The sequence below is a fragment of the Rhinopithecus bieti genome, unplaced genomic scaffold (genome assembly GCF_001698545.2).
Source record: "Rhinopithecus bieti isolate Rb0 unplaced genomic scaffold, ASM169854v2 scaffold_64915, whole genome shotgun sequence".
Taxonomy (NCBI): domain Eukaryota; kingdom Metazoa; phylum Chordata; class Mammalia; order Primates; family Cercopithecidae; genus Rhinopithecus; species Rhinopithecus bieti.
This window is the reverse complement of record NW_016825936.1, coordinates 499,667-519,654: the sequence shown is the minus strand read 5'-3', so window position 1 is coordinate 519,654 and position 19,988 is coordinate 499,667. Positions and strand designations below refer to the sequence as shown.

Genomic DNA, 19,988 nt, shown 5'->3' with positions numbered 1-19,988 from the left:
TAAATCTCATTCACGATTTCAAAAAAAACTCATAAAGTTACTAAAACAAACGTAATCAAAGGTGTGCAAAAATAAAACTGAAGGACCTAGTGGCAAATCTTAATAAATGGTGAAATATAGCATGCTTTTGTTCCTATGTTCTCTCATGGGGAAACACATTATTATTTTAAAAAATGTAATTTTTTCCCAAATTGATGTATAAATTTAATGTAATACCAGCACCATTTTCCAAGTAATTGAAAGTTTGTTTTTTTAAAGTCAAATCGAATAATATATATAGTGGAATAGCAAAGATAATTTTGAAAAAGAAACAATGAGGAAGTTGCCCCACCAGATATCCATTCATTCATTTACCAAGTATTATTTGGACTCCTGCTCTGCCTGGCTGTCAGGCACTTTTCTAGGTGCTACAGAGCCAGCAGTGAGGAATATGGAGAAAGGCCTGTTACTAAAGGAGCTATGTGCTAGTGAAGGGAGTAGGAAAACACATTAACAATCAACAGAATATGTGTGACGTCAGCTTGGGACAAAACCTTTAGAGAAAACTAAAGCAACAGAAAGGAGTTAGAGAGTGAGATGGGGCTATGTTTTCTATCAAGTGGTCAGGTTAGAAAACTCTGAAGGAAGCAAGGGAGTAACTGTATCATCAAAGCCTTTAGAATGTTAACACCAATTAAAAGTGTGATTTTGGATAATAATAGACAAACAGCAATATGGAGAACAGAAAAAAGCTCAGAAACAAGTATATGCACATGTGCTGATTTGTTACATCAAAAAGGTAGCCTTTAAATTATGGGCAAAAGGATAGTCTACTGTAATAAATGATGGCTATCCATTTTTTAAAAAATTATATTCAATACTTCCCCTTAAAATTCACAAATACATTTCTGATGTATTAAAAACTTACACATAAAAATAAATCCTAAACTTTTTTTAGTTTGGGGTAGAAATGTTCCTAACCTTGAGACACAAGAAGGCCTTATTTAAAACATGAAACATCAAGGCAATGAATAAAAGTAAAACATTTGACAGCATCAAAATATAAAACTTATAGTCATCAAAAATACCATAAGCAAAATTAAAATACACAAGATAGGAGAGCACAGCTGTGACATGTGTAACAGACAATGGGTTACTATCCAGAATACATATTAAATTCACACAAATTTGCCAGAAAAAGACAACACGATAGAAAAATGAAGAAAGAAGTGAACAGGCAACTTCAGAGAAGAGAAACTATAAATAGCCAACAAACATTACATGTGCAAGCTCCCTAATTATCAAGGAAATACAAATCATATCTATGAATTTGGAAAAAATCTTCAAATTCAGTAATAGTGAATATTATTATAATTGCTATAAAATGGCTACAATTTGGCTAGTGTAGCATAGTTAAAATAATCTATGCTACATCCAAACAAATCTTCAATATACATTATTATTAATGCTAAAAAAATTAGTGCTGTCATTTTGGTGGTTGATTGAGGGGAGAGAACAAATTCCAAAGTTATTGGAATCTGATTTTTAATTTCTATTGCACCCTAAACAAAACGGTGAGGGAGCTATCTTGGGAGAGACCAGCATATTATACACAAAAAATTTCTCTGCACAGCATCCCTTGGAAGCACTGTCAAGCAGTAACTCACGATCACCCAGTGATTCTGAGGAATATTTTTATATTTCTATTATATTGAAATTAATCTGGTATTTTCTCTGACAAAAATATTCATGGAAACCAATTTCTAAAAAACTATGCTTATAACTGAAAAGCAAATTATTCTTAACCATCAAACATAAATGTATATGACTTTGCTTACATCTATAAGCTCCATGTACAGTCTTGGTTCAAGCAAACTTGAAAAAATAGTTCAGTTATTGACTTTATCAATTATGCCTCAGTTTAAAAAACAAAATCAAATTTTTAAAAAAATAGTGACCCGATAAAGTCAACTGCTGATGGTTCTCGCGTAGCTTACCCTCACACACCTAACCACCCTAGGGATGAGTGGCTTCCCAGCACCAAGGCAGATTCCTTGTCTCTCTTCATTATATGTCACACTTTCCCCCTCCTATTTTATAACAGAAAATTCTAGAAAGGCACAACAAAAGAGTATTTTACCTCCAGATCCTCCAATCAGCAATACTTACCTTAATAGTTAATGTGAGTGTATACCATTTTTTTGCTATAACTTCAACACGTCCTAAAGCATATATAATCCATCCAGCTGTAACACAAAAAGATTATCCTAATAGATATAATTTTGAGATCTCAATCACAGAGTCATTTAATTCAGTAGGGTTCTCAAGTGTCATCTGTATGTAGTAAAGTCAGCCTCAGTAGAGAGCTCTCCCTTCATTCCCAGATCTACAACTGAGTTAAGCCAAAACATTTTTCATTTAGCCATGCATTTAATAGCATATACTGAGATCCTACTCTAAGCTATATGCTATATGTGAGCTCACAACAGAACCAGTGAAATAAACTTAAAAGCCAGTGACAGTATGAAGTGTTAGCATCTATAGTTCAAGTACATATTTATACATGACTGGATTGAATATGGAAGACAAGAGAGAGAGAATATAAAATTTCCAACCAGTCAAATTGGTTACATGGTAATAGTATTCACTTAGAGGGAGAAAATAATAAGTTAATTTCTGGAATTACTGTTATTTGAATGCCTATGAGAACCCCAGGATAAAATTTCAAGTAGGCAGTTTAAAACAGACAGTGGGGACTGCAGACACAGATTTAAATTCCTAGTTCCAGTTCTGCCACTAACTAGCTTTGAGTCATTAGGCAAGTCAATTAACCTCACTGGTTCTGTTTTTGATTTCAGTATCACTGAGGTAACTTCAGATTGGTAATGTTATGAGTAGGTAACTCTTGTTCTAATATCCTTACTACCTACTTCCTCTTTAATTCTTATTTTATTTATGGAGTCAAAGCAAAGAGCAGCAAACTATAAAAGAGATATTTTTAAATTAAGGTAAGAGGAAAGTCAAGAGACTGAGAATCAAGAAAAGTCACCACTAGTAAGGTCTAGTTTCAAAGGAGTGGTGTATACCAAAACCAATCTGAAGTGGACACAGTTCAATGTGAACATATTTGAAGCACCTATTCTGGATAAAATTATCATCCTACCTAACACAAGGGCTGTAAAGATGACTGAGAAAAGTCAAGCTATTTTCAAGTATTAACTAAATTCAAAATGAGATTTTCCATTTTAAACAGATCAGTTCCTCTCCCTATAAGTACAGCAGCAACATTCTTATACTCCTGCTTTTATTTATGGTGCCTCCTGAGCATTCTCCCCCTACCACCACTACCTCAGATGGTTTTGATACTATCTATGCAAAATCCTATCCTCACAGCCCAGTTCAACCTCACAATACCCTAAAAAGCTTTGTACAATTATTTTCCCTTCCACAGAGTTGCCCGCATCTCTAGGAATTAAATAACTTTCTGTAATTGTAAACTATTTGGTATTTGGTTACATCTCTTCCCAATTAGATGTCCGAACACCTTGGGATGAACTCTTTTATCACTCCCACAAATAACAAGTAGGTGCTCAAAGTAACATAGCCTATAAGTCATATGGTATTTAAAAAAAAAAAAAAAAAAAAGGCACTTACCTAAATCCCCTGTAACCCTGTAAGATCCATTTGCAAAAATCCAGAAGAAAATTCCTCTGGCACTTCTAATCAAAATACCGCCTTTATTTACTCTTCCTGCAATGAACACACCTCCTGTGTCAGGGGTCTCTATGTAAACATCACATTTTATAGTCAGATTCGTCCTGCAAAATAAAACGGTTGACTAGTACTCTTAAAATATGCCCTTTGTAACATAGTACAGATATGTCATTTCACAAACTTCTAATTGAGGTGAGAATGTGATTTGCTAAGTCTGAGCCTGTAGCAGAGATGGGCTTCAAGAATCTTTATTGACAACAGTTTTAAATGTTACATGACTTAAGTCATTTCATTGCCTATTTAAATGATTACTGGACAATAATAGTTATGATTTTTAAGTTTCCTGAGAAAATATTTTTTCTACAATAAAACAACTTCTCATCTTAAGAATACAATATTTTAAAAGCCACTATTGTCTATGAACACATAAAAGTAAAAGTTCCACACAATTCTGAGGGAAAATGTTTATTCAAATTTCCAGCAACAAAGAGAGGTAATTAAGGCAATGCTAGGAGCCTCTGGGAGAACATAAGCTATTCTGGGGCCAATTTTTACATTTAAATCTAACAAAACTTTAAAACTCCAGAAGAAAAGATCTAAAATTATTTCTCTGCAAAGACCGCAGAGTTGACTCTCTAGGAGGGCTTCTCACGCCTGAACAGCACAGAAATCACCAGGAGGGCTTCTTAAACTCAGTTCACTGGTCCTACCCCACAGCGTGAGTCAGTAAAACTGGGGCAGCCCCTTGAATTTGCATGTCTAACAAATTCCCAGGTGATGCTGATGCTGCTTATCCAGGAATGCCACTTTGAGGACCATTTTCCCCTATGAAGTATCTGTCTATAAGGAAGCAATAAAATCCTGGTTCTAGGCTCACTGATCCACAGCAGTCTATCAAAAATGGGAAAAAGATTCAGCTGTCCAGGGACTGAGCTTTTACAGTGAGCTCTCCTCCAGGTTTCCTCTTACAAATGCTACCAGGTACAACACTTTCCTTCTGGGATGCTACAACCACCCCAAACCAACATGATCTCTGAAAAGATTTTACTTCCTACTCAGTATCTAACTGCAAGTAGGAAGAAAAAAGAAAGTCTGCACACAAATCAAGCAACATATCTCACATAAGACTGGAAACACCAATAAATCTATTCCAGAAATGGGTTGGGGGGAATGAGATCTAGAATTATATGGCTTTTACATTTGTATCTTATCAGTGAATTTTGCACAGTGAAATTTTACTATGTAAAGGAAAATATTACAAAAGTACCTACATCAGGTACACAGGGAGGACAATCCACACTTAATTATCTAAGCAGAGCTGGGCTACTTTACAGGAAGATCAAATGCTGAGTAACTCAAGCCCAGTCTCTCTTGTATGTCCTCTGACATCAGAGGGAGTTTTCTCTCCACAGATTATCACCAGCATGAAACCACTAGCAATCAACACTGGTTCTTATATCCCTTACCTGCTTTCTGGTTCATCATAAGTTTGAAAGTGCTACAAATACCATCAGCACCATAAAATTATTCCATTTAGAGTTGGAATGAGAGAAGATCAAACTTTTTCCTTTTTTATATACCACATTCCAGAAAAAGTGATTCTTGCATCAGAACTTGCCAGGCAATTTCATAGATAATGAATGAAATAGAATAAAAGTGTGGTTTATTCTTCCACAGCCACAATCTCTCAGTAGTGCTGAAAGAACAAAAACTATCCAATATAAGGCAAATTTTATCAAAGAGAGAGTTCAGCTGTGTGCAGGTAAAGGTAATTTTGTGATTGTCTTTAAAGAATTCCAACCAATGCTCACTATCAAGATAGAAATAGCCAGTTACACTACAATCCACCCAGTATAATCAAATTACTGTGCTGGTAAATAACTAAATCTAGGTATAAGAGAGGAAGTTCTACTCAAAACACAACTCTAAAAACTGTGAGTAATGTGCACACATTGAGAGCAGATTTACTAAAATAGCACTACAGATAAACTAGACAAATTTCCCATTTCCTACCTTTAGGAAGAAGACAATTAAAATGAGGCTGTGAGATATACTCCAAAGAGAATGGGCTAGTGAGTCATACAGACCCGGCTTCTAGCCCTGGTTCTGCCACTTACCAGTGAAATCTTGGGTAAATCTTACTCCAAAGATGCGGTTTCTCAGTCTGCAAGGTGGGGACGATGATATCTCCACCACAAAGTGGTTGTGTGGGAAATCCATCAAAGTGCCTACTATTATCCAATTTTTATTCCCTCCTTTTCCCACAATAAGTGGGCACAGCAGCCAGACAAAAGAAATGAACAAGGGATTTGTGTGGATCTCTGAGCAGATCTGGCTGCCTCAGATAGAGGGTGGAATACTGGAAAATAACCCATAATAGATGAGACCAAATTCTAAAGGGTCTTGGAAATCAGGCCTAGAAGTGAAAAACACAGGTAGCAGGGGAGAGTCACCGCATCTTCCTGAGCAGGGGAATAACATGATGAAAACAGGGATTCAGAAAGATGAAGGCAATCCTTTCTTGACACACCTAATTGCAACTTCCTGGTTCCTTTCCTTTCAGAATGTGTCACTCTCTTCCTCTTCTACACCCTTCCCCATCCCTCATCCCTACCTCCTTATCCACTGCAATATATCCTAGTAAAATGGAGTATTGCTACTTAAATTGTGTAAAATCTTCAAATATATGAAGATGTGGGGGAGTAAATCTTTGAACGGTGCTATATCTCATTTCTATACTACAATTAAGGGGCTTCTCAATCTTTCTGGAGTCCCAACCAGAAATTAGATTGAGTTTGAGTTTAGAAAGAGTCCTCTATAGTATTCAAGTGCATAGGGTATACGGGACATCACAGAAAAAAAAAAGTTTCTTATATGGTGACTTCAAAACTGGAGATCAAAACAATGGGACCTATGCCTTGGATACTTAAACCTAGCCACTGGACTTACAATAAGACCATCGTCACAAATGACGATGCCACGAACTCCACTGCCATAATCAGAAAATCTAGGTAAAGTTTCCTCCTCAGAGACAATGGCACAAGCAGAAATTCTGCTGTGTAAAAACACAAGCCACAAATGTCATCCTAAATTAGGAAAGAATTCTTCACTGCACCTCAATGACTCTTCCTGGTGTTATAAGAGTTCCAGGACTCTGGATAACTGAAAGTTTCTTGAGACTTATGTCAGAGCTTGGGACTAGAATCAGGATTTCTAACGGGGAGTAAGGCACTTCAGGAGGGATAAACACTTCCTGCACACTCCACAGACAAGCAATTCAAGGCCCTTTTCAGAATTCTTTTCTCTTCCCTCTCCAGTTTCCAAGCTTTGGATATGGTTTTTTGGTGGCTTGGTATTCTTAGTACTAGCTCGAAACCTGGAATGTTTGTTTTTTTCCCACAGTGGAATCATACTAGTTATACGAAAAAATGAAAAAGAAACACATAAGACAGGTATAATAAGTCAGCACATAGAAATTCTGTAACTAAACTAAAGAGGAAAGGAAAGTTTTAGTTTAGCATTATATTTTATGTGAATAATATAACTTGTCTCTTTACCAGATGACTAAATAAAAAGTTAAATTCACTAGGCAACTAAAGCTGATTTGCTTTTTACTATTGCCATCTACTGTCACCTGGTAAATAGATTTTTTAATAAGGCTAAGACAGTGTAATTCTATGATTGGTCCACCAGATGGCAACACCAGATCAACAAATCAACTCTCCAGCAAAACAAAAAAAAACACCTCACAAATCCGTCTATTTATAAATAAATATTAAATTATAATTGGGTCCAAAAGTCCTCAGTTTTTATACTGAAATAAAATTGTTCCTGTAATAATCACTATTAAATAGGGCAAAGACGAGGGAAGGACACTGAGGCAGCAAAACAATTTGCAGGTTTGTGGTCATCACCATAATATTCAACAACCCTTAATATTACATATTACACATCTATTAGGTTCTTGAACAAGGAGGACTATTGAAAGCTCTTCACTTCAAAATGTACCTGACAATATTACAAGCGTATTTCAGCCAGATCCACACTGAGAACGTCAATCTTACCAGTTGTAGTCTCCTATAATACTGATTGTGTTGGATGCATCGGCAGCCCACGTAATGGGTCTCTGGTTGAGAACTTGGCGTAGCGTGAAGTGATGCTCACCAGGGTCTTCCATATTTGTAAAATATTCAAATACACCAGTTTGATCAGCAAAGTTTGGAGCTTCACTAAAAAATGGGTAATCTGTTCAGAATATAAGAAATTCTGTTTAGTATCAAATCCTTCAGAAGTTCTCCTTGCTGATATTTTACAGTATGTCCGAAACACTTCTGAAAGTTTTTAATAAATAAATAAAATCTAAACCAAAGTTTAGGGCCTACGTCTAATAAAGATATATTAATTTTTGTATCATCATTACTAAATATCAAAATGATGAATTTGACATATAGATGCTGCATAATACTTAATCCAGGCATCTGGTATAGAGGAAAGGTCATGAGTTCTGAAGTAAGTATGACCTAGGTTCAAATTCCAGCTCAGTATGTTGCCCTGAACAAGTTATTTAACTGCCCTGCATCTGAAGTTTCTTCATTTCTAGGTTTGCAGGAGGACAAGAGAATTAAAGAAAAGATAACGTGTACATAAGCCAGCATCTGGCAAGGGCTAAATAAGGGATAGCTTTATTATTTCTAATATCTGTCAAGCAAGGTGCCAAATCATGGGTCACAATCATCTGCCAAAAGAGCATAAGAAAAGCTTACTATATGAAGCATAAAATTTACAAATTTTCTTCTACTTCTAAACTGCAGCAAAAACCAGTTTTGGGCCTAAGTTATCAATCCCTTTTTAGTTTTACTAAATTAAATTTTAGTCTTAACAATAATGAATGCTGTAGAGGAGAAATTTTAGTTGTAATATCTTATAGCTCTTATACCTCATGCTTTTCTATATGTTTTTGCATTCATTACCTCATTTGAGACATTTAGAACCCTAACAAGAATCTCCAGAGCCTAGCTTATAATATTTAACTTTAGTTTTAAATTTATATTGTAGCTTATAAAGTATTACATTTTATATCTGAAGGTTTGGAATTGCCTCTTGGTCTTCAGGGTCACAAAATATTGGTCTTGGTGCTGGCAGAAGTTCTTCAATCTCATCAACTAGGCCATATCCCACACAAATTCCTCACTTACTGAAGGCAAAAGTCACCTTTGCTAACAGAGAACCAACCAAGCAACAGATTTTAAAGACCTATGTTTCACAAAATTAATGGGTTTATCTAAGAGGCCATTTCAAAGAGCTGGAGAAAAACAAACCACCAAGCTCCCCCTGAGGGTCACTGTTATCTGTATTATAGTTGAGAGGACTCCACTACACAGTCCAAAAGGCCTTCTACTCTAGCCAACTAGATCATTTCCTGAGAAAGAGAGGTGAGACCCTGCAGCAGTGACTGGGAAAGGGTGATAGGAGTGTCCATCTTTGGTGGAACAAGCAGCTCTGCAGCAAACAGGAGGTTCAAGTGATGCTCCAACAATGCCAGTTCCCTCCCTATTACTCTCCTGCTACAGACTGTAGGAGCAGATTACAAAGCCACCTGACCCTGTCTGTGAGACCCATAAACATATAGAACACTACCAACTAGTCAACAAATTTTGTTCCTTACTGACTAGGAATATAACTACAGTGACCATATCTTCTAACTTTTTTCCAAGTGGTTTTCCTAAATCACCTATAACCAAAAACTTTTCTAACAACTTTAGGATAGATTTTCCTAGAAAACCAAGAGAGCTCAATAAAAAACTCGGAGGCACGGGACAGTATATGAGTTGGATCACCCAAGGACAACATGACTGCCCATAAGCACTCAGTTCACTAGCACTGCGGAAAGACACATATAAATGTGTCTTAACCTCCACACAGAAGGAAGGTGTCAGTAATGGCTAATGGGGCAGTAGCAAAGTTACAAAGTTTAAGTTTCACCAAAAACAAATTAGAATTATAACTTTCATTCTAACAATGAACTCTATATTTTTTTCTGAAACTGAAAAATACAGGGTCCTCAAATTTAGATTTACCATAAAGTAATATAAAAAATTAGCCCTCCTTTTACCACATATGAGATGTAGGAGCTAAATGAATGTGCTTTTGACAGCCACTCCATCATGCACCCAGTATGACAGGTAGAAATCAACACACTACTGTTAAATATAGAGACGAAGTTAAGTTTTAGTGAAAAATACTCACCAACATTGAAATCATCCTTATAGGTACTTGGGAAGTGCTGGGATTTTGGAGGAAGCAGGTAGCTGCCTTTGCGACCAGTGGTGAGAGTGGTGAGTGTGAACAGCTCATCTTCTTGCAGTTTCAGTGTGAAACTGCCATTGCTGTCGAGGAGCTGAAAAAGAAGACACTACTGTATTCAAGACTGGACAAAATAGCTTTTGTAAAAAATGAGCTTAAAGAAAAGTCCAAATCATTTCTGTTAGAACTTCCTAAACATTTGTGGAAAACTCACCAATACCAAGGCCCTTGGAATCTTTTTTTCCTAAGTATTTTAGAAAACTTTATAAAATTATGCTTTATAATTTTAAACAACCTTACTTCATGGAAGGAAGGACTAAATAATCTCAAAATCTATTTATATTAGCCTATTCTTTTCCACTACACAGTAAGCTCCTTAAAGCTTGGATATATTCAATACATGCAACTAAGAGACCTGCTTTTTTCCCTCTCAGTAGTTTTACTAAGGTAGAAAACTCCATAAAATATCACTGTTGACCCAGCTGTTAATCACAGAAATCCTTTTACAATTAAGAGAGGAAAACCCTGCTCATTTTATGTTCAATATATATTTCAACTAGCAAGTTAGGCTTATGTCACACTTACGATCTTGGCAACTTAATCTCTTTAAGCCACAATCTCCTCATCTACAAAATGAGGAAAAAATACATACCTCATAGAGCAGTTGTGATGATTAAACCAGATATTGCTTTTAAAGTGCTAAGCCCCGTGTGTGACCAATGGGAAACTCTCCCAATATCAAAGCTGCTCTATGCTAAATGTAGACCTCTGAAGACACTGGAATCCTTTGCATAATCACTGAAGGCATTAAATCTATGCCCATTTTATGAAATTTGAACCGGTTTTTTCTACTTTGAATTAAAGGAGTTATTATCCTTGTTTTAATGGTAAATTGATGATCAGATTTATGAAATACCTGATGTTATATTCAGGTTGAAGAATAACCCCAAATGGCATTATTTTTCTTGTGGGGAAAATCAATTCTATTATGCTATTCCTAGCAATTTATTACACAAAAAGTAGGAACGTTTTTTTCAGAACTTAATATATAATAAGGTGTTTTATCACTATTAGTGACTAGTTGGTTATCAGAACATTAATAATAACCAGAAAAAGTGGTAGACTTGTGTCAATTAAGTGAAATAATGTGCTTGTTTGGGTCAATTCATTCTTCGAAACCTTTCCCCAGAAACCACCATGGATGAAGCACTGTGGGAAGCACCTGAGATATAAAGCTAAATAAGGCAAGGCTCAGTCTTCAAGGTGTCTTGTGGAGCAGGACAAGTGTTTAACTAGATAAGCACATGGCCCCAGGTGACTATGAGTTAAGACTGGTGAGGAAGCTTCAGAGCAAGAGACACTCAAATTGAGTCTCAAAAGATGATAAAGATGAGGAGAAGTCATTCTATGCAAAGAAAACAGTATGCACAAAGTCACAGAGGTAAATCAACAAGCATGCTACGCTTTGAAAAATGTTAAGTTTAGTCTGTGAAGAGAGGTCAGTTTAGTAGGACACACATCTAGGAAGAAGACCAGTCTTCTACCTCCTGGGAGGATGATGAGGGTCATGTGCTACACTAAGGAATGTGAACTTCTAAGAAAAGAATCACTGAGGTCGTCTGAGCACGGTGGTCACAAAAATCAGATCTGCATTTTTGACATTTCACTCTGTAGCAGTGTGATGGGTGACCTGGAAATTCAGACTGGAAAAACAAGAGGCAGTTTCTGAAATCCAGGAGAGAGAGAATGAAGAATTGAAACAAGAAGTAACGGTGGTAATGGAGAATAAGGAGTAAGAGAAATTTGCGGATACAATCGTCTATATTTGACCACTGGTGGGATACAGAGGGTGACTGGGAAAGACAGAGAGTCTCAAATGGGACTTAAATTTCCGACCTGGGCAGTCAGGTGATGGCGTCACCATCCACCAAGACAAACTAAATGTCTAAGAGCTGAACACATGTATAAACACACAAACTTATAAAAATAAAAATTATTAATTAATGCAATTTCTGTTCCCTTTTACTGTTTTACTGTTGTAATACCCAAAATATAACAATTTACTTTAAAATTACCCATAGAGAATCCAGCTGCTTAAAAAGAAATCTTTCGGATGTTTTTCCAAGTTTGGTATACCACACCTGTAGCTCTGGTATTTCACTCTGTGAAGAAAAGACAAAAAAGCACAGCTGAGTAATTCATCACATCCTCTTTGAGGATTTCCAAATTCAGTACCAGCAAGAATGTACCAATGACAATATTATCTCTATTTATCAGGAGAACCACCTCAAATATTAAATAATAATATTTTTTAAAATAGGAAAACATTGTTCAAGCAAATACTTTATTCTCTAAACACTAAAGAATTTTGGCAAATGATTAAAAAATCACAGTGTCTTTGCTTCAAAACATTCATTACTGTACCTGTGTAAAACCTTTAAATTAAAATAACTTTCTGGTATTAAAAAACAATTCTTATGTCATTAGTAATCAGAAAGGGTACTGCAGTTTCTCAATTCAAACCTAACAATTCACAGAAATAGCAAGTATCTGGTACTTTTTAAAAATATTTTTGGCATAGTATACTGTAAATATCAATGCTTGAAAGTTCCCTAGACCATACAATGCTTCTATTACCAAGAACAACTTTCTGGCAAGTGACTTTTGTAAGTGTTCCTCAAAGTCACAGAGCATTTTACCTCCTACTGGCTTCTGTCCTGTTAGATTAAAGCAAGTCAGAAGATAGAAGACACCAGGACCTCTGTCAATTCATATGCAAACTGTTAATAGTTCATAATATGAGGCTTCACTTAAGAACTATTGACCTGTGATAGAATATACAAATTCTTAAATCAAAACCAAAATAAAGTTAAACATATTTACTTACAAAAGATCCCTTAAGAACAAAGGTAGCAAATTGTTGTGACACATTGAAATAAGGAAGAAATGGCCGTATGCACTTAGAATGTTTATGACTCTGAAAAAAAAAAAAATCACATACATTATCCAAATGATGTACAAGCTACCTTAGGGGAAAAAAAGTTCAATAGTTAATGCCCAAGATTAACAGAAATTAACATATACTAGATAACAAATATGAGTTTATTTCACATTTTTAAAGACTTTCTTATAATATTATCTTTATTGAATGTGTATTGTATGTTCCTAGTCAAATGCAAAGGTCAGTGGCATTTCAACTGGATCAAATTTTGAATTCATAGCTAAACTGTAGAAACATATGGCACGCAGATTAATTTTTTGTTATAACTGTTTTCCAACTAAAATACATCAAATAAAAAGCAAAAGCAAGACTGTTTTCACTGAAAAGATATCTCATCTACATATAACTTTCGTTCTCATGTAAGAAGTACAAATATATATATATATAATGGATGTGTATATATATAGTATACATAGATATCAAATACACACTAAGGTCAGCTAAATATATGTAACATAGTTCTCACACTGCCATCATTTTTTACTAAATAGTCACTACTATGGGCTGGGATCAAAAGAAGTATGAGATATAATCCCTACTTTAAGAGATTCCACAGTCACAGAACACTTACAGTACACAGTTTTATTTTAGGCTTTGCAGACAATTAAAAAATTACTTCCATAATCAGAGATTTCAATACCCATCTCTTAGTAATTGATAGTACAACTAGATGGACAATCAGCAAGGATATAAGAGATTTGAACAACAATACCAAACAAAGTGCCTTGACATCTATAAATGACTACATCTAGCCATAGCAGGATGCAAATTATTTTCAAGTGCACATGGAACATTGACCAAACTACACCATACTCTGATCCATGAAGCAAGTCCTCATAAATACAGGAAGATTCAAGTCACACAAAGTACTTTTTTAACCGCAATAGAATTAAATCAGAAATGAATAACTGAAAACCTTCTAGAAAAGTTAAAATATTTACAAACTATCAAATTTCTAAATAATCAATAGATCAAAGGCAAAATAAAAGAGAAATTAGAATTTTCAGCTTTATGAAAATGAAAACACAACATATCACAATTTGTGATATGCCACTAAAGCAATACTTAGGAGGACATTTACAGTACTAAATACCTAGATTAGAAATCAAGAAAGGATTTGAGAGTTCAGCTTCTGTCTTGAGATACTAGAAAAATAGGAGCAAATTTTAAAAGATTATAAATTGGGTTCAGTGTACACTGCTTGGGTGATGGGTGCACCAAAATCTCACAAATCACCACTAAAGAACTTATGTAACCAAATACCACGTGTTCCCCAAAAAACTGTGGAAATAATTTTTTTTAAAAGTAAAATAAAATAAAAAATAAAATAACAAAATAAGCAAGGAAAATAATAATGAGCAAAGAAGAATCAATTAAACAAAAACAAATTTAAAAATCACAAGAAAATAATAAAACCAAAAGCTGATCCTTTGAGAAGATCAAAACAGTTGAAAACCTTCTAGCCAGACTAATAAAAGATCAGGTTGACAGAACACATACATTTCAACAATAAGAAAGGTGACATCACTAGAAATCAGAGATTTACCTAAGGGGAGAGGCAAGGCAGGAAATAGCTTCAAATCTTTTCTTAAAGGAATTGATATCTGACACAGAGCATAGAGACGTTTAAGACTAATGTTGCTCTGAAATATAATGGAGGTTGTGGTGAAAAGAAAGTAAGAGACCAGTAGCTTCACTATAGGCATAAGCTAAACCACAGCCCAGCCCAGCATCCTGTTGAGAACCAAAAAAAAAAAAAAAAAAAAAAAAAAAAAAAGGAACAGTTAAAAAAAAAAAAAAAAAAATCTCCTGTGGTCAGAAGAAAACGGAAACACTAACCTCAAACCACCCCCGGAAAATGAGCTGGAATTTAATTGGATCAGTCTTTGCAACAATTTAAGCCACCAGGGCATTGTTTAAAACAATACAGAAATCCACCAGCAGTTAGTGTAACTTATAGTGAGGTGTGATCAAGGAACCAGACAGAGTCCTGGAAAAACCAATGTCATCCCAGGGTGACTGTGGATATGCCCAAAGCCACATTCTCCAAGGAGCAACATTTCAGGCTTTACCGTGTGTATGGGGGGAGAGGGAGGGAACAGACTTAACTAAAATACTCCGGCAAATCACTAAATAAATAAATAAACAACAACAAGCCTTAAGCAGGAGAGGATCAATGCCCAGAGTTGCTAGCATATATTATACATGAGTTGCTACCATATATTATATAGAAGATCCAGTTTCCAACAACACACAAAAAAGTAAGACATTCAAAGAAATAGGCATTATTTCATTCTTTTCTATGGCTGGAGTATTTTATGGTGTATAGATATATATAGATATATATATACAGACATATATGTGTGTGTGTGTGTGTGTATGTGCGTGTGATTTCATCTTTATAATAACCCTGGAAGATAGTTGTTATTATTTCCATTTTGCAGTTGAAAAAACTGAAGGATTTAAAGACTCTAACAATTAGNTATATATATATAGCATGAAAATATATATATATATATATTTCCTTTAATCCACTCATCAGTTGATGGGCACTTAGGTTGATTCCATATCTTTCAATTGTGAACTGTGCTACAACAAACATATGTGTGCAGGCGACTTTTTGATACAATGACTTCTTTTCTTTTGGGTAGATACCCAGTAGTGGGTTTGCAGGAATGAATGGTAGACCAATCTACTTTAGTTCTTTGATAAATCTCCACACTGTTTTCCATATAGGTTGTACTAACTTACATTCTCACCAGCAGTGGATAAGCACTCTCTTTTCACCACATGCATGCCAACATCTATTGTTTTTTGACGTTTCTTAATGGCTATACTGGCTGGCATAAGGTGGTATCTCATTGTGGTTCTAATTTGCATTTCCCTGATGATTAGTGATGTTGAGCATTTTTTTCATCTGTTTTTTGGCTATTTGTGTATCTTCTTTTGAGAAATGTCTATTCATGTCACCTGCCACATTTTAATGCGATTTGTGCTTTTCTTGCTGGTTTGAGTTCCTCATAGATTCTGGATGCTAGTCTTTTGTCAGATGCATAATTTATAAATGTCTTCTCCCATTCTGTAGGTTGTCTGTTTACTCCAATGATTCTTTGCTTTGCAGAAGCTTTTTAGTTTAATTAGGTCCCATTTATTTATTTTTGTTTTGCTGCATTTGCTTTTGCGGTCTTAGTCATAAATTATTTGCCTAGGTCAATGTACAGAATAATTTTTCCTAGATTTTCTTCTAGAATTTTCATGGTTTCAGGTCTTAGATTGCACCCTTTAATCCATCTTGAGTGAATTTCTGTATATGTTGAGGTGAGAGGTAGGGATGCAGTTTCATTATTCTATATGTTGCTATCCAATTTTCCCAGCACCATTTATTAAATACGATGTCCTTTCCCCAAATTTATATTTTTGAATGCTTTGTCAAAGATCAGTTGGTTTTAAGTATTTGGTTTTATCTTTGGGTTCTCTATTGTGCTCTATTGATATATGACTGCTAGACCTGATAAACGAATTCAGGAAAGTTTCACGTTACAAAATCAATGTACACAAATAATGTGCATAAATCAGCAGCACTGCTATATACCAATAATGACAAAGCTGAGAATCAAATCAATAATTCAATCTCTTTTAGAATAGCTACAAAAAATATATAAGAATATACTTTACCAAGAACCAATAGTTCTAAAAGGAGAACTATTATACAAAACACTACTGAAAGAAACAATAGATGATGCAAACAAATGGAAATACATCCCATGCTCATGGATTAGAAAAATCAATATTGTGAAAATGTTACCACAATGCCCAAAGCAATCTACATATTCAGTGTAATTCCTACCAAAATACCAACATCATCTTTCACAGAATTAGAAAAAACAATCCTAAAATTCATATGGAACCAAAAAAAGAATCCAAACAGCCAAAGCAATCCTAAACAAAAAGAACAATCTGGAGGCATCACATTATCTAACTTCAAATTATACTACAAGGCTATAGTAACCAAAACAGCATGTTATTGGTTTAAAAACATAAATTTATATATAAAGTAACAATGTCCTACTGAGTTTGCATCATGCAGTGTTGTGATATGTATGCTAATAACAGAAAAAAAGGGGAAAGGGAACAGACCAACAAGGGAATTCAGCATAATCTACTGGAATTTGGTTAGTTTAAATCTGAAGTGAGTCCAGTAAGTTAAGATGCATATAGTAAGCCCTAGAATAATCACTAAAAAATAACTCACAAAAATATAGTGAATAATTAATATTGTTAACATGACCATACTACCCAAAGCAATCTATAGATTTCATGCAATCTTTATCAAAATGCCAAGGACATCCTTCACATAAATAGAAAACACAACCATAAAATTTATATAGGAACACAGAAGACCACAAACAGCCAATGCAACCCTGAGCAAAAAGAACAAAGCTGAAGGCATCACACTACCTGACTTCAAAATATACTAAAAGGCTATAGTAACTATTAATAAAACAGCATGGTTTTGGCATAAAAGCAGACACACAGACAAATGGAACAGAATAGAAAGTCCAGAAATAAATTCATGCCCTATGACCAACTAATTTTCAATAAAGGTGCCAAGAATACACACTGGGAAAAGGACAGTCTCTTCAATAAACAGCACTGGGAAAAAATGGACAGCCACATGTAGAAGAATGAAACTGGACCCCTACCTCTCACAATATACACAAGTCAACTCAAAATTGATTACATACTTAAATATAAAACCCGAAACTAGGAAACTAGAAAAAAACAAAGGGAAAGTGCTTTATGACAATGAGCTGGGCAAGAATTCTTTTAAATAAGACCTCAAAAGCACAGACAAAGCAACAACAGACAAACAACAGACAAAGGGATTACATCAAACTGAAAAGCATTTGCACATAGTTACCATGTGACCCAGCAATTCCACTCTTACATATATACCAAAGAGAACTGAAAACACATCCACAGAAAAACTTGTACACACATGCTAATCCACATCATTAGTCACAACAGCCATGAAGGGGTTCAAGACACACTGCCCCCAAATATTTTAAGGTGAAGTAATCTGAGAAAAATGCAGAAGCAGGAAGTTTACTCTATGCCCTTCTCCTTTCTCCTCTGAAGCAGGTTGCAAAAGAAACAAAGTAAAACAGCCTACAAAATGGGAGGAAATATTTGCAAATTATACATGAGACAAGGGGTTAATTTCTAGATTATATAAAGAACTTAAACAATAAGAACAACAACAAAATAGTCCGATTTAAAATTGGGCAAAAGACTGTTCAGACATTTCTCAGAAGAAAACATATAAATGGTTAACGGGTACATGAAAAAATACTCAACATCACTAATCATCAGGGAAATGCAAATCAAAACCACAATGGGATACCACTTCCCTCTACTTAGAATGGCTATCACCAAAAAGACAAAAATAAAACAAGTGTTGGTGAGGATGTGGAAAAAAAGAAATACTTAATGTTGGTGGGGTTGTAAATTGGTACAGCCACTATGAAAGATTCCTAAAAAATTAAAAATAGGCAGGGCATGTGGTAGCTCACGCCCATAATCCCAGCACTCTGGGAGGCTGAGGTGGGCAGATCACTTGATGTCAGGACTTCGAGACCAGCCTGGCAAATGGTGAAACCCCGTCTCCACTAAAAATACAAAAATGAGCCAGGTATAGTGGCAGGCGCCTGTAATCCCAGTCACTCAGGAGGCTGAGGCAGAAGAATCGCTTGAACCCAGGAGGCAGAGGTTGCAGAGAGCTGAGACTGTACCACTGCACTCCAGCCTGGAAGTGCAGAGTGACATCTGCCTCAAAAAAAAAAAAAAATTAAAAGAACTACCATATGATCCAATAATCCCACTACTGTGTATATATCCACCAAATAAAATATGTATGTTGAAGAGGTATCTGCACTCCCATGTTTATTAAAACACTATTTATAATAAACACTATTTATAATAGCCAAGATATGGAATCAACCTGAGTGTTCAACAATGAATGCATGAATAAAGAAAGTGTGATATATATACACAGTGGAGTATTATTAGTCATAGAATGAAATCCTGATATCTGCAACAACATGGAGGAATATGGAGGATATCATGTTAAGTGAAATAAGCCAGACACAATAAGACAAACACCTCATCACACTTATATGTGGAATTTAAAAAAAAGAAGAGTTGACATCACAGATGCAGAGAGTAGAACAGTGGTTACCAGACACCTGGGTAGGGCTGGGGAGGGAAGGACAGGAAGAGGTTGGTCAATGGGTACAAAGTACCTATTGCACAGGAGGTATAAGCTCTGGTGTTTTATTGCACACTAGGGTGAAGATGGTTAACAGTAAGGTTTTGTGTATTACAAAACAGCTAGAAGAGAGGCTTTTGAATGCTTTCATCACAAAGAAATGATAAATTCATGGGGTGATGGGCATACCCTGAGTTGATCATTATCCCACATGTATGTATCAAAACATCAAATTGTACCGTGTGTCAATAAAAAACAAAAATTTCCTGATTTCAAAAGTCACCAGATAGATACAGTACTTAAGACAGTGTGGTGCTCACATTAGGATAGATATATAGGCCAACAGAATAAAATTGAGGTTCCAGAAATAAACCCTCAAATTTATTGCCAACTGATTTTCAACAAGGGTGCCACGACAATTCAATGAAAAAGGAATAGTTTTTTCAAAAAATAGTGCAGGGACAACTGGATATCAAAATGCAAAAGAATCAAGTTGGACACGCATATAACCCCAGTTAAGAAAGAAAATGGACCAAAAATCTAAATTTAAGAAGCGTCCTTTGTAGGGACATGGATGCAGCTGGAAACCATCATTCTTAGCAAACTATCACAAGAAGAGAAAACCAAACACCGCATGTTCTCACTCATAGGTGGGAACTGAACAATGAGATCACTTGGACTCGGGAAGGGGAACATCACACACTGGGGCCTATCATGGGGAGG

General features: G+C 35.4%; 1 protein-coding gene across 1 annotated transcript in view; it reads right to left on the bottom strand.

The window, feature by feature from the left end:
- Positions 1–19,988, bottom strand: part of GALC (galactosylceramidase) — a 62,121-nt gene that overhangs the window by 4,790 nt on the left and 37,343 nt on the right. Inside the window, exons 11-16 of the mRNA XM_017863227.1 lie at positions 12,884–12,973; positions 12,072–12,158; positions 9,940–10,090; positions 7,758–7,938; positions 3,634–3,797; positions 2,149–2,225 (exon numbers count right to left, since the gene is read on the bottom strand). Coding sequence (XP_017718716.1) covers positions 2,149–2,225; positions 3,634–3,797; positions 7,758–7,938; positions 9,940–10,090; positions 12,072–12,158; positions 12,884–12,973 — 750 coding nt within the window. The remainder of the gene's footprint in view (positions 1–2,148; positions 2,226–3,633; positions 3,798–7,757; positions 7,939–9,939; positions 10,091–12,071; positions 12,159–12,883; positions 12,974–19,988) is intronic.